This window comes from Drosophila albomicans, chromosome 3 (genome assembly GCF_009650485.2).
Source record: "Drosophila albomicans strain 15112-1751.03 chromosome 3, ASM965048v2, whole genome shotgun sequence".
Classification (NCBI taxonomy): Eukaryota; Metazoa; Arthropoda; class Insecta; order Diptera; family Drosophilidae; genus Drosophila; species Drosophila albomicans.
Genome location: NC_047629.2, coordinates 34,683,198 through 34,699,335, shown reverse-complemented (window position 1 = coordinate 34,699,335; position 16,138 = coordinate 34,683,198). Strand labels below are relative to the sequence as shown.

Below are 16,138 nucleotides of genomic sequence, written 5' to 3'. Positions count from 1 at the left end.
TAGCATTGTTAAAGTGGAATATCTTTTGTGAGTTTTTAAAATTAAATGAATTTCGCGCAATTGCCCAAAGGCTTAAATTGAAAATGCGAAAAAATAAAACTACCAAAAAGGGAAGCAATTATAAAGACGCAGGCAAATCAGTTAAATGACAACGATGCGACGCCCGCAACAATGACAGCTGCAGCAACAAACAACAATCCCGGCAACAGCAACAGCAACCGACAACAAACAACAACAACAACGACGAACGGAAGAAGAAGAAGAGCAGCTACCACATAAGATAAACAACTCATTAAAAGGAAATTAAACAGCCATGAACCGAATAACGTCACTCATACGCACTGTGACACCGCAGACAATACGTACTACGTTGCGTATGAGTGACGTACTACAGCTTGATAAATACATAAACTCATAAAGAGACATGCATACCTGTTATTGTTGTTTGTCAGCAATTTAAATAAGAATTAACAAAATAAAAAGCAAAGTGAAAAACTCAATTCAAGTTTATTTAAATGTGCGACATCAAGTTTACGATAATTGCGGCCTATATAAATATATTTATAGTTAGCATGGAGAGAGATCTACGTAGGCGAATAGCATTAAAGCTAAACGCAAAAAAAAGAAGAAAAACGTGAGAAGTGCTAAGTGGGGTTTGGTTGATAACATGGACTCTGGACGGTTGCCAAGGCCCGAAAAGTTGCCAGTGGTTTTTTGTTGTAGTTGTTGTTGTTGTTGCCCGACGTGGAGGCGAACGTGAGTCAAGCCATGTTGCAAGTTGACAGATTACAGTGCAGCAGCAGCAACAGCAGCAGCAACTAGCAGACATTTGATTGATGAATTGTTATAGTGTGTTTGCTTGCGAGTGTGAGTAAGGTACAAATAAAACAACTTAGATCGCACTTGGCAAGCAAACTTTGCCGAAACTATCTTTAAGATAGTGGATAGTGCTTTAAAGAGTGCTCGCAATGAATAACATTAGCATTAAATGTTAGCAACAGCAACTTTGAAATGTTAATCATACTTTTTTTGACTCCTGAAAATTAATTACGGTCAGTTAAAAATTGTAAAAATGATTTAAGAAATACTTTTGTATAGGCAAACTCTTACTTATTGGGAGTCTTAGTAGCTTTGGCTGATAATCTGGTATATTATGCACTCTATGGTATATTTTGAATGTAGTACTATATTGATATACCAAATATAATCATTGGTATATTTTAAAATTAATATCGAACTGTTTTGCTCTTATTCATAATGGGTAGCGCGTATCTCACAGTCGAGCACACTCGACGGTAACTTTCTTACATATTTATTCAGTTCCTTGGGTTATTTTTCTTTAATTTATATTTAAATAGATTATATAAAATTAGATTATACCTTCATTTTGTAACATTAATTTACTTCATTTTCATTTCATTTCAAATAAAATGCTCTAAATATAAAATGTATGTAGTTTTGTTTAACAAACAACTAATTTCTCTTCGTCCTCAACTACTTTATTTAACATTAGAGACTGCTCGCAATGAATAACATTGGCATTGGAAGTTAGCAACAGCAACTTTAAAATACTAGTCTTAATTCAATATAATCCTTTTTTATTTTGTTCCTTTCATTATTTTTCTTTAATTTATATGTTTTTAGAAAATGTCATATTGTGTAATACAAATATTCATTACTTTAATTTTAAATGAAATGCTTTAAATATAAAAGTTTTGTTTTGCTTAACAAAAAAGTTCCCTAAATAGCTGAAATGATTTATTTAAAAACAAATAAACTCTCAGCGGATTTAACTACTTTGTTTAACATTACTATTAGCTATGTTAACAGCTTGCTCTAATTACATGTGCTTCCCTTTTGCCTTTTGTGTTTTTATTGACTTGCCCATTAGAAATTGTTGAAGTGCGCTTTTGTATTGTGTTCAGTTATCAGTTGCCAAGTTGGTTATCTTGACGAATGCAAGTGAATATCGTTCATTCACATGCTGACCCGCTTTTAAGTGCTTTGGTGCTCTTGTCTCTGTAACTGCCTGCATGTGATGCGCCTGTTAACAAAACCCTAATCGAAGTCAATACAACACAAAACAACACAGCACAACACAACACACACAGAAAGCAGAGCAATTGTCTAAACCAATTGAGTTGTGTCAGAGCCAACAGCCAAGAGCAATGGCAAGAAGAATCGGATTCTTTTGTTTAGTTTGAGGCAGTACAAAGCAATTTTAATTAATTAACACAAATTTGCAATGTAATCGAGCCTCGAACTGGGCAAACACAGCACTGAGCACTTGAGAGGGAGTGAGACTCTTCGATGAATGTTGTCTTGTTTGGTCCAAACTGGGCCACTTGACTGCAGCTTTAAGTAACTGGAAATGTTATGTTTGCTTTTAGCTGACAAACAAAAGGTCCAAAGGGGCCAGATAACAGGCGAATTGCATTTGTCTGTGTGGCCCTAATCATTGCTGCTCAGAATTTATTAGCTAATTGCCTTATAATTTATAATTAGAGTCAGAGCTAGAGACAAATTATGATAGCAGCAGCAGCAGCAGTAGCATAAGTCCAATGCTGGAGTTCTATTTCTAGCTCGACAATTATTTGGCAATTGGCTAAGCAAATAGCAGACAGAGACAGTGAGGCAGTGAGACAAACGGACAATGCTGTTGTTTATTTATCAAGCTGTGAAATATTTGTGGAAATGCTTTTGTTTGGGCTTTAAGTTGTATTCAAGTCACAAGACTCATTTGAAGCCATTCTATTCGCACTACTCACAGCTCGCAAATGCAAATAAATAACGTTCAAATTTCAATTTATTTGCATTAGTTTTGCTGCCGTGTCTAATTGTGACTCATCATTATCATCATCATCATTATCATCACAAGCATTGCCAACACCATCATCTTCATCATCGTCATCATCAACAACATCGTCAGCTTCAACTTAATCATCGTCGTTGCTTCGTTCGCTTTTAGTTTGTGTTCTGTTTTTGTTCCATTCACTGTGTAACTTCTTCTGCCCGCAGACTTTGCTTTACTACTTTGTTTGTTTGTTGATGTTTTAGTTGCCTAACTGCCATGCACTTCCTCTTCTCCCCCTTTTCCATTTACCTTTTTTTGTTTGTGCTTGGCACATTGCATCGCAGACACGCGCAAAAGAACAAAACGGGCTTATTGTCGTCATTGTGAAAGCTGTTCTTGAATTCAATTTCTGATTTTTGATTAAACCCCCACAAACGTTGCTTTTAGTTGATGGCATTTGTTTTCTTCTTGTTGATTAGTCGGGCTTTTTGTTAGCTTTAATTAGCAGTTAAGTATTAAATACTAGCATGTCTAATTGGCGGAAATTGGGAGAGCTATCTCAATATAGGATTTAGCACATTTTCATTTATCGATATATGATGGCTTGTTAACACATGATCGATAATTATTCGTGATGTTTGATTTGCACAGCAATAATATTTGTATCACAATTAAAATATCGATAACTACGTAAAGTTTTGCAAAGCAATAATATTTGTATCACAATTATGTTTATCGATATATGATATCGATAACTTTGTTATTTTTGATCGATAACTGTTTCATATTTGGGATTTTTCGTTTGCATTAGCACAAACATTTGAATTACATATATATTTATCGATATAAGATATCGATAAAAGGGATATTTTTAAACGATAACTTTTTTTTTATCGATATCAATGCAATGTGTAGTTTAGACTAGATTGGAATTAAAGATTTGATTATCTAAATTATTAAATTACTCCTCATTTCGATAAAAAACTAACACACCGATAAACATGTATGTATATCGATAAACAAAATTGTGATTTGAAGTTTTATTGAATGAGGTAAGTACATTCAACCCGCTTTGTCTTCCCATGCCCATTATCACGTAAATAAGTGCGATCACATCGCGTATACGCAATGTAGTCGTACGAGTGGTTATTAAGTATACGCCGAGTGGCGCTTGTCATATGGTGGCACTCACATGAATTCTTCCACTGTTGAAACTTGTGATACAGGAAGCAGGCGCATATGAAGAAGATGATAAACACAATGAGCAGCGTGAGAATAACCCCAATCCAAATATCGCTGACCACATGCGCAAAATCCTCCTCTTCGCCCGTGTAGATGCGCGAACCGTGCGCAATGTGAGGCGTTGGGTTACGAGCGGCGGGCAAGACATCGCTAAAGAGCCGATCATCGACATCGGCCACATCGTTGGCTGTGGCCCCGCCACTCAAATTGATCTCCACCTCCTGGCGATCGATGGTGAAGTTCCCTAAGGCGGAATCCAGGCCGAGAGCAAGTTGCTCGAGTTTGTTGATTAAAATTGAGTAGTTGCCTGGCAAATCAAAGCCATCCAATTGGAGTTTCTCTGCACTGCTGGTGGCATTACCCAGTGTGGTTGTCGTTGTTGTTGTGGTGGTCAGATTCATGGCGGTGGCATTGAGACTACTCGACGGCTCTGCAGCGGCGGCGGCAATCTCAAGGCTGTTGTCATCAAGGCCCGCCAGCAAATTGCCCGTCAAATTGAGCGCTTTGAGTAACTCGACCATGTTCAAACTTCTCGATATTTAGTTATTTAGTTATTCGGTTATGTGATTTGTTGTTTGCAGTGTTGCTGTGTGGATGGTTGTTGGCTGTTGGCTGTTGACAATGGCACACGCGTTCAGTGGCTCAGCTTTGTGGCTGTGACTTCATTTCGCGACTGAAAACCTCCGACGAGTGTAAAGTTGCAAATTTGTTGTGGCGCTTTTTGTCGACAGCGACCGAGTTGTGTATAGTATTTTTTATTTTTACTCTCTTTTTTTTTGTATTTATTATTTTAACAGTTTGTTGTTGTTGTTGCTGCTGATGTGGCTGTGGCTGCTGCTTCTGCGTTTTTGTTAAAAAATCTTTTTATTTATTTCTGTTTCGTTTCGTACATTTTATATACATGAGATTTTTCACTTTTCAACTAATTGTATTAACGCGTTTGTGTTAATTCGCCATACGCATCTGCGGCTGCGGCTGTGACTGCGATTACTTCGACTGCTGCTGAAGCTGTGGCGGTTGTTGTATATGTATCTGTATTTGTAGCTGTATCTGTATCTGGTAGATACATTATACGTCGCTTATTCGTTGTACAAATATTGATAGTGGCTATTAAACTCCTTGCGCGATTTATCTTAGCAATAAACGTTACTAAATAAAGTATTGGACTCGCTCTAAGCTATAGATATAGCCATAGAGATAGCTGCAGATGTAGCTGTATCTGTATCTATATCTGTAGCTTTAGCTCTGGCTTTATTGATTTTCTCAACTCTATAAAATTGTTGTTTGGGTCGTGCTTGTGCTTTGCTCTGTTTCATTTACTGTTTCCGACTTGCCAGCCATAAAAAGTTCTCCTGTTTGATTTACCAATTGCCAGCTACATGTGAAGCCCCCGCTAAAGGACACACGTGCGTCGTCTTGGGTGCAGTTGCACTTAAGCTTCAACGCGAGATCTTCAAATGCCAAAACATAGATGAAGAGAATAAAGTTAAGCCATAAATTAACTTGAAAACGAAGCGCAGATTATGATTCATTAAACACTTTTATTTTAAAATTCTCCAAATTATCAACTACTCTGTTTTAATTAAGAAATCTCAAAAACTTTTCAGCTGTTTTCCCTTAATGCTGATAATTAAGCAGAACCTGTAATCACCTTTTATGGATTGCAATCTCCACTCAACTACCAATTAGATGCAATTGTATTTAGACTAAAACGTGATTGTAGCTCGTAAAATAATGCGGCTCATTAAACTGCTTCCAACTACCGTAGGCACCAAGTTATGAATAAACTTAGTTGCAATATATTTTTATCTGTGTACAATTTGATGAAGTACTCGCATTTGTATAACGTCATTAAGGGCGCAATTAATGAATAAATCAAGTGGAAAATTTCAAGTTTTCAACGCTCAGCATTCGCAACTGTATCAGAAAAGTTTTCAGGGGGGGCATCTAAATTGACAGGCCCCAGATAATGCTTGGCGGCCCCACAAACACATGCTACAGTTTATAATGTTATAAACTAGAGCGCGTCGTAGCTTGTTTTTGATGAATTCATATCAATTCTATTGGAGATAAAGTCGAGTGATCTACTATTCATATATACATATGTATCAGAAAATTAAATAATACTTTTATATACTGTATTTAGAAATATATAAGAATTATTTCTATTTAATTTTCTTAAAAAATATCAATATCAAAGTAATAATCTTAATTGTTATTTAAAAAACTTAAAACTTAAACCGATTTTGTCATTTGATCAATGATCGTAAATAAAATTAATATTCCTAACACTTCTGTTCAATACAAATTATAAATATTCTGATACAGTTAAATATACAAAATTTATCCTTCACATATCTTCATATTCAACGCTTCAAAACTTTGTTTATCTTTTCATTAAATTCTGTGCAATTTCTTAAATTACGCTCGCTTGATCAATCAAAATACATTCGAGAAATATATGAACTTAAGCAATCACTTTATAGGCACAATTCATTCCGAATGAACAGTCATTTCAATCAGTCGCTCTCAATTAAATTGAAGAGTATATTCTCAGCATCATTAAAGCACATAAACAACATTTTTTTACGGCATTTTCTTATGATGAACGAAAACAAAAAACAAAACACAAAGTGAATAGAGGAAAAACAGAGCAAAGACACAGCGAGTCACGCAAAATGGAAAAGCAGGAAGAGATTGCACTTTATGTAATATTTATAACTGATTTTTTTTTATCGTTATAATTATTTATTATATTGTGAAAAATTCTGTTTAGTGGGGAATGTGCTTACATTTCGAAAACTCTTAATATTTAATAACAAATAAAATTGTTGTAGACTGCTCAATAGATTTTTGGCGCCATTTCGATTGTTTTGCCGGCAACAACAATTAATTTGCATAAACGATTTCAATCGAATTCGACGAGACGCGATGAGTATTCCACGACCTCTATCAACACAATTTGTAGAATTTTGTGTTTTCTTTTTTCGACTCGAAACAACTCGCGGCGGATTTGCAAATTTCGGTTGTTTTTTTGTTGCACTTTTAATTTATATTATTTATTTAGAATTTATTGTTATTATTATGTGTTGGCAATTTGTCAAACCGAACGCGCGCGCTTGTTTACAACAATTAAAAAACTGTTTCGTAGCGAGCCGCAATTACAGCCAAGTTAACTGCGATAACTTAATGTTAATGTTAACGTTAACTTGCTGCGACAACGACAGCGTGAACGGCGACTGCGACGTCAACTGCGCTGCCAGCTTTGGCTGCTGTGTTTGTGTATCTGTGTGTATCTGTATATCTGTAGCTGGACAGGCACAGGGACTGGGACAGCACACAGCAAGCAGAGCAAACAAGCACCTCGAACCCAGCTGACTGCTGACTACTCTGTCTGCGACTGCCGACAGAGCTGCTCTTGTCGCTGACTGTATCCGTGTATTTTTCTCTGTATGTGTGTGTAGTTGTAGCTGTAGCTGACGTGAAGACGCCGCAAAAAATATGAAATGAAAAAAAAAATGAAATCAACTAAAACAACGCAGCGCCTGACGAACGGAGGCCCCCATCGACTGCGAATCGGGCGCAACGTCAATGTTTTCACTATCGGAAATAAATTAGAAACAAAAACAAAGAATCAACGGTTATGCGGGGAGTGACGTGCTGTGAATACCCTACTTTCCCTACTTTCCCTACTTTCAAGTGGATGACATACTTTAATTCATGTTCTACATTGTTTTTTTTTTTTTTTTGATCATTGCTCTTAAGACTTTGGGATGTACACAAGAATTACTATGAAAAATCAGATATCATTTTTTAATGATCATAGGCTTTTCGGCATATATGATTCGTTTAATTTTGCTATAAATAGAAAATATTGATCAAAGAGACATACATAGATTTAAAAATAGCAGAATTTTTTGTATTTTTACCTAATTTTGTAAATCATTAAAGATTTGTGTAGTAAATATTTCATAACTCATATAAATTTAGTTAACCATTAATGTAAGCCTTTTTTTGGTGAAATTCTTAGTTAAGCAGTAACACATGATATATATTTATTCATTTGTAATTTTATGCCGCTATAGTATAGTAGTATCACTAATTTTATTATTCAAAATATTATTGCAAAAAGTTTAAAATGAGATTTTTTTAATTGATACACTTCGATTGTTAATATTCCCATGAATTGCTTTAACATATTCAGTCTGAAAGTCTGATTAATTTTAGCTGGTTTATATACCCTAGAATTTATTTTAAAGATACAAATTAAATACAATAAATAAATGTCATATATATAATTTCTTTATATAGTATTTTTTCCTAAGTTATAAAAAAAACTAGTAAATAAGTTAATATATTTTAAATATATTCATATTAAATTGAATACACCCTTATGTAGGGTACAACAATAACAAAACACCGCAAAATGTAGTTGCAGAGCATTTTGCCGATAGCAGCGAGGCGTTGTTGTTGTTTACTTCTTTTTTTTTGTGTATTTGTTTAAGCGAATATTTGAAAATGACTTGAGAATATCATTTAAAATCAGTAAAGAATATTTACCATGAAATCCGTCAAGTGTTTCAATTTCCCAACAGTGTTGTTTTATTTTTAATTGTAAATAAATATTTAATTATTTAAATGCAGTTCTAATGCTCGCAGGCAACATTTGTGAATTATGCACATTATTTACAATTAATTGAATGCGTTTTCAAACTTATTGAACAACTGATGAAGAATAAAACAATGCTTTAATAATACTCTATGACAGCTGTGAGTTTGTGATTTGAAGTGGGTAATTGAGACTATAAATTTTATGTTATAAATTTCATATTTAATATAATATATAATTGAATATTACTGAGTATATTTTAGTCATTAATAAATTCATGGTTGTCTTGGCTTTTCGCATGTCTCTTGATTAAAATTTGCATTTAATTATTTTGTATAAATTTATTGCCAAAATTCCGTTCAATTCGATTTGTGCAATTTGCGGCTGCAACATCGATAATGCGTTTTGTGTGGCACGAGGTTTGAGGTGAGAGTGGGCGCGGTGTGTGGCATGGTTGCATAGCTGCGTTAAATTGCTGCATGGCAATTGTGGCATCGCTTTAATGCAATTGCATAATGCCCACATAGGCGTGGCCAAAATGATAATCAAAACTTACAATCACAATCGTCGTTGCAGTTGCAGTTGCTGTTGCAGCATTCATGCTCGGCACTCGTAATTACGCTCAATGCACATTCAGCATTCAGCATTCGTTCTATGTATTCGCATTGTTTGCGCAATATTTTGCAAGTTATTTAAATTTTTTGTTGTAATTGTAATCATTGCATAAAGCCGCAATAGACTCCATTCGTATATTTGTATAAATGATACCCCGTAAAACTAAACAGAGGGGGTATTTCAATTGGATTATTAACTGAAAATTGAGATAAGACTCGATTCAGTTGCTGTCCGATTGCAGTTAGTAATTTTACAGGGTATCTTTCTGCTATGCACTCTGCATTCTGTGGGTGTGTTCAGGCATCAAATCCAATTAACATTCTACACAGCTTAGTGATACATGATTTGAGTTATCAGCTCGCCGCTCGACTCGACGCAACTGAACTCGACTCTCTGCGATTCGGATTGATTGCAGTACTTAAAAAAATGAACATCGTTTACACGTGGTATAAATACATGTGTAATCAATTACTTCTAGCACACACCCTCAACTGGCATTGCTGCGATATTGAAATTTCGAATTTTCCCAAAAAGTTTTGTCAGCTTTCATTAGGTGCTCACTTAATCAGGCATCCGGAAAAACACCTCGATTCTGAAGTGTTTATTTTGGCACGGAATTTGCTGACCAATTTGGATTTGAATTTGCTAGCCGAAAACAGTTGTTTTAAGAGACTTAGAATTACTATTTAAATTCTTAAACAATTAGTACAAAAATGTGTTTTGAATTGATAAAATAATAGAAACAATCCTAACTCTACTTTCTATTTAATGTTTTCCCTATTGCGTCTTTTATATGTTTATCAACCTTTCACAATGAAATTCCCACTTTAGTTAATTGATTTGGTGAACTACATTCAGAAGAGTTCAAGGCCATAAGTAAGGGCATTTTTTTCGAGTGCAACATTTTTATGCATAACAATAAATACAATAAAGTGTTTATTATTAATGCCGAGTCTATTTATTGCACGTTAAACATTCATTTAAGCTCAATTGATTGGCCCTAAGCTCTATTTAAATGGCACATATTGTATATGCATCTATTGTATTAAGAGTGCATGTAAATTAGCCTCGATTCAAACAATAAAAGTACTCGAGTTCGTACTCGTACATGGAGTGCATATCCATGGCTAATTAATAAATTACATTTAATGGGACATAATACTAACGCGTTAAACGGAAATAAAAAGCAAATTAAACAATAAGCGCGCATCTATCGTATTTTAGTAAATCATGTTAAATTGCGGGTAATTTAATTCAAACACACACACGAACGATGCATACCCTGCAGATATGGCAGATGCTCTCGATTTAAATAGAACTGATAATATGCCTCATAAATTTTGTTATAATTTGTTTATCTGCGAGTGTGTGTGTGTGTGGGTGAGCTGTGTGCATCTATCAAAAATTATTGTTGACTGTTTGTGATAGGTGGGTTTTTAACCAAGTCTTGAGTGCTGCTGATAAGAACTGAACTGAAACTGAAACTGATTCTGTGCGAAATTCTCATGATTTATGAGTGGGGCGGCTGCATTCTATGGCACCGGATGCTTATCTGGAGTGTCGTTTATTATCTTGACAACTCGAATACCCGATTGTCATCAACGCGTATATCAAATGAGGCAGACCAGAATTATAAATATGTGTTAAGTAGCACTCGTAATATGAGTATAAGTATGTGTTATTTATTACCCTTAGGCGATGCCATTGATTGCACTTTGTTTACTATTATTTGACTTTTGCAATTGTGCAAATACGAGATGAAATATGTGAGAAATAAGCATTTAAACCAAGCTGATAAATTGCTGAAACTATCAACAGATTTTGGTTTCAACTGGTTTTCTGTTTACGGCCACGCCATGTAATTATTGGGTGGGGTAAAACAATAAGTGCAATAACTTTGCTTTCATACATTAGCAATTTAATTAGACGCTTGTAAACTCGGTGAGGTGTATGTCTAGGTTATTAAAAGTCAGCATTATTAGCAGGACACTTTTCTGGGTTGATGTCCAGAATCGAAAGATCATCCACCACAACACAGTTCACAACTTGCAGCACAGGTAAGGTTTATGTCTTGGCTATGATATTCTCTTGGTGTGCTAGTTTTCGCACCCTTAAGGAGTTGATTGGTTCTTTCTCAGACTAGATCGAATAGGAGCACAAACTCACCACAGTGCTACTTCAGAGCAGCAACAGAAACGCTAATAATAATAATAACAACAATCATCAAAACAGTTGTGCAAGTCATTATTAGCCACCGTTTTTGTTGGCAGCTTCGTTTTTTGTTGATCGGTGCCAGGCAACGAGCATTCAACTGGTGTCTAAACTGGTTGCGCATGCGTGAATTACCCGCTAAACTGTACTTAATTTAATTTAATCATGGGACCTAAGCTCATAGCTCACATATCATATGATGCTGAAGTAAGTAAGTGAGTCAAGCGCCAACAGGTCTGGTTATAATATAGCTGCTTGATAACGATGATAAAGCCGTTAATGACTTAATGCCACCGGAATATGCGATCGTAAATCCATCAGTTAACTATGCGTTTCATTGTGTAATTTGCCAATCTGTGGAATTCTCTTTGCACTTTGTTCGGAATTCGTCTGTCGGCGAGTCATGCTGATTAGCATGTTGTGTTATTAACCCTTTGGATAGATCTTGACTTGATGTTTACAGCGAGTCATAGTTGAATACTCTTTACAGTACGTCATCTTTGTTTGCACTTTAGTCATATACACACCTGCTCTCTCCTGTTTTACAGCCCATCTATTTATAGTTCTTTCTGGTCTGGTGAGGCATAAAACTTATCAGCAAGGTCAGGTGTGAGTTTTTCCCAAGAGCAAATTGAGTTGGCTTTCTTCAACTAAACAAATTTGCCTATTGCGTTGACAGCACTTGCCATAAATTATTATTTTAAAGGTATTTCCTAGTCGGTTTTATAGTGCGAAGCATTTTTATTTTATTTACCAAATGCCCAAGCTTATTTAGTAAATGAATAAGCCAGTTCTGTGGACTTTTGATCGTCGGAGGCGTTACTAAGAGTGAAAATAGGCGGAAACTATTTAGACTTTAGTCGTTTGAAATACGAGACGAGAAAATACTTATCATAAAGAAATTTACTATTGGAATTAAAAATATTTAATTTATTGAATTATAAAACTATTGATTGATTGTAGATTATAAAAATGTTTACCTTTGTGTTGTTATAATTTATAAACTTAGTGAAATGAAGGAATTATTTTTTGATTTATTAAGAAAAGTGAAATTAAAATATGATACCGGTTACTTCTCCCAAATTTCTATATTAACTCATATACTCAGAAAAGTAAAGAAAATTTATCGGTAAACTTAGGAAATATAGAAGGAAAGAAAAGAATTGTTCCTTAAAAATAAAAAATCAGTTCTAAGGATTTCACACTTAGGATATTGTTATTATTATTTTAATCCTAATGTGTCGAAGCACTTCCTTAGGAAAACTCTTAATAAGACGCACAGAAGATGGGATAGAATAGAATTTATAAGTATAAAAAACGTTGAGAAGAAGTAAGAAAAATAGTCAAAAAAGGTAGAAGAACAGTAAACAAAAGCAATTGACCTTCCTTTTATCATATTATCTCTAAATTGATAGTGATAATATACTACCATTTCCTTACTAAAGGGTCACTTCCTAAAGAAAAACATTCAGCGAAGCTATTGTCTTATAAAGTCGAATATATGGGCTGCTGTCAGTTGCATTGACAGTAATACGATTTGTATGTTAAAATCCTGCTGCACATGTAAATTTCAATTTGATGCAAAGCGGAAATGATCAAACGCCTCATTACGCATCAGTTTTAGTTTCCGTTCCCGTGTCGATTTCTAGTTTTAAGCATGGGTTCCTTGTTTTTGAATACAATATTAACAATAATGAAAATACAAAAGTAGATTTCTGGGCACTATTGTGGACATTGTTGACAAACAGCTCGTAAATTACTCGCTCATTTTTCAGGCATTTAATGAGCGTGGCATCGAGAGGAGGAAGCACAGAGAGAGAGAGAGAGGGCAGGGGTTTTGCACCTTTGTCATTCGGTCATTCAGTCATTCGGTTGTTCTGGTCTCCGCCTCAGTCACGGTTCTGGCTGAATGCACCGCAACGGAAGTTGACGGCGAGTGGTGGCAATGAGGTCAGCGTCAGTGAATGAGCCTTTAAAGTTGCTTGGTGACAATCCGCTCTATGGGATATGGAATGTGGGATCGATAATTGAATAGCATTTCCCTTTTGCATAACTTCTCGCTATTGAAGTTGTTGCCCCTTCGTGCGGCCCCCTTTTCAATTTCCTGTTCTCACACAGAGCACAAAGTGCCATACAAGAGTGAATATAGCCAAAAGGCAAACAAATCAATATATGAATAACCCGAGCAATAGATGAAAAAGAAGCGCAAACGATTGTGCGAGTCTCTAGCTACCTCTCTCAGTCTCTTCAGATCCTTGCTGTATCCTTGTGTGTACCTGTTGTTGTCTGGAGTCTGAGGCGCAATGGCAGACACCACAAAATAACACAACAGACGCACAGTCGCAGTCTCAGTTCCGAGCTGTGCTGTGCCGTGAGTGCCTTTTGCGAGGGGTGCCTAACCGTTTCCGTTTAGCAAAGAAAACAATAACAATGAGAGATTTTTCAAGCAGATACCGAGGGGCTCTTTACCCATCCACATCCACATCGACATCGGCATCGGCTGCGACCGGAAAAGCGCATTTAACGCGATTTGATGGTTTACAAATTGGCTTAAACAGCTATCTCCGGCAGCGGCAACAACTGACGGCATTTTCTTGTATCCTTTTCTATTCTCATACCCCCTTTTTTATTCTCTGTTGTTGCCTTTTTTTGAACCGATTGAGCATGTGTTCCTTGGGCAGGATATGCCGTGAGATGCGGCATGTTGCGCTTGATAAGATTGTAGCATTGCTAATATCTCTTGGGCCCCGAAAGGAGTTTGCGTGTCGCCTTAGACAAAAGGATTCGACATTGAATTGCATTCAGCGATGTTTGATTGATACAATACACCATATGTTCGTAGTTCCGTCTTGGCAATCTATGCTTATTAAGATAGAATGATGAAAATAATAATCCTTGCAGAGATCCTGCAGACGAATCTAATAACAGCTGTAAATCTAGCAATCTTTTCTATAAATCCTCATTCCTTAGCAATTTCGGTTTTAAATTATCAATTTTATCTCAATACATCTCTAACCTAATTAGCTTAACATTTTTAAGTTATCAGAATATTCAATCTTCAAATATTTTAAGTTTTTAAAATGTTGTAAATAAAATACTGTTCTTATTTTTTAAGAAGCATCTAAGGTGCTTATAACTTTCTAATTTAATTGCAAATTTCAGGAGAATTGCAACTATTTGCATAGTTTTACTATTTAAATAAGTTATATCAAGAATGTAGCAACTATTTGTATTAAATAGTTTTCCTTTTTCCTAATTCAATAAAGTGACACAAATATACCGAGAGCAATTTAAAAATGCAGTTTATACATTTTTTATTTCGTGAAATATTGAAAGAGTTGTTAATTTAATTAAGCTTCATTCATGAATACATATATTGATTGAATTCAACTACGTTACACATATATTATTGTAGAATTCAATAATATTTAATATTGATTATTAAATACTAGTTCCGTTGCTTTAAATTTCTGTTTTCCGGCTCAACGAACTACATAGTTTCATTCAACCAACTACCGACTGAATATTGTTGGCTTCAGACTGATAGCGTGGGTGTATCTTAATTTTCGATCTATGCAGACAACTTGAATCAAGTTGCAGACAAGTTTTGCTGGCAGTTCACCTTGCCACATGCCACCTGCCATCTGCCACCTGCTACCTGCCACTTGTCCGGTGTGTGGCGTGGCGGCAATCTTTAGTCGCTGTTGAACAATCAATCATAATTGTTTTTCAGTTTGTCAACAAAACTTGCGGAGAAGAAGCCGTAGCAATCGCTTGCGTTGCACTCACACACAATTTTATCGCAATGCGAGCAGACAGCGTGCCACACCCTCTTTCACACCAGTGACAGTGACGCCCTCCTAAGTCCTAACAAAAGCGGTTGACTTTGCCACCGTTGGAAGTGGCATGTTGCAGCAGCGTTGAATGTTGCTCGTTTCGCGTTGCGTTGCATAAACTTGCACAAAAAGCGCGCCAAGGGAGACAGCGACAGCTGATAAGGCGCTGAAACGGAAGTACACACACATAGAAAGGGAGATGTATGAGTGTGTGTGTGTGTGTGTGACAATATGGCGTCGTCAAACGTGTGACAAATAAAAACGCAACCAGGAGAATGTTGAGGGAGCGAGAAGGAGAGAAACGCAACAGTTTGTTGAGGGTATAGGGAGAGCAACAATGGGAGAGGGGAGAAGGGAGAAGGGGGAAGGATGCAAAGGAGCTGACAGGGTGGCATATTGATGGACTCTGAAGCTCTGGGTTGCGTTGAGCTATCAATGCCGCTGTTGGAATTCCCCAGGCGTCGAGCTCTCTCGTTCTCCCGCTAGCTCGCAGCCAGTGAAAACCGATTACGTTAGCTGGCGACTAAAGGCTGATGATATGCAAGGACACCACACACACACACACAGAGGGAAAGAGGGAAGGAGACACATCCCCAGTCTGCATGCTGTGCGAGTGTTTGTCCTGTGTGTATTCTTGTACAGTATCTGTGCAAACACAGAAGACGAACAGACGCGTTAACATATGATTGTCGTGTGTCTTGTCGCTGTCTGTGACTGTGTCTGTGTCTGTGTGCTGCACATAAAAAGGATAAAGGATAACGAAGCGCAAATTTCAAATAATCATGAATATTACATGAGCTGCAAAGTAGACAAACGTTACACACAGGACAC

General features: G+C 36.2%; 1 protein-coding gene across 3 annotated transcripts in view; it reads right to left on the bottom strand.

Annotated features, from left to right (window-relative positions):
- Positions 1 to 16,138, bottom strand: part of LOC117567606 (uncharacterized) — a 40,339-nt gene that overhangs the window by 15,611 nt on the left and 8,590 nt on the right. Inside the window, exons 1-2 of one of the 3 annotated variants that reach the window (XM_034247693.2) lie at positions 6,829 to 7,213; positions 3,987 to 4,876 (exon numbers count right to left, since the gene is read on the bottom strand). The exons of 1 other annotated variant lie outside the window; for it this stretch is intronic. In XM_034247693.2, coding sequence (XP_034103584.1) covers positions 3,987 to 4,557 — 571 coding nt within the window. In that variant the 5' untranslated portion in view covers positions 4,558 to 4,876; positions 6,829 to 7,213. Of the gene's footprint in view, positions 1 to 3,986; positions 5,186 to 6,828; positions 7,214 to 16,138 lie in introns of those variants that run through there. One more of the 3 variants, XM_052003629.1, reaches the window with a different exon arrangement.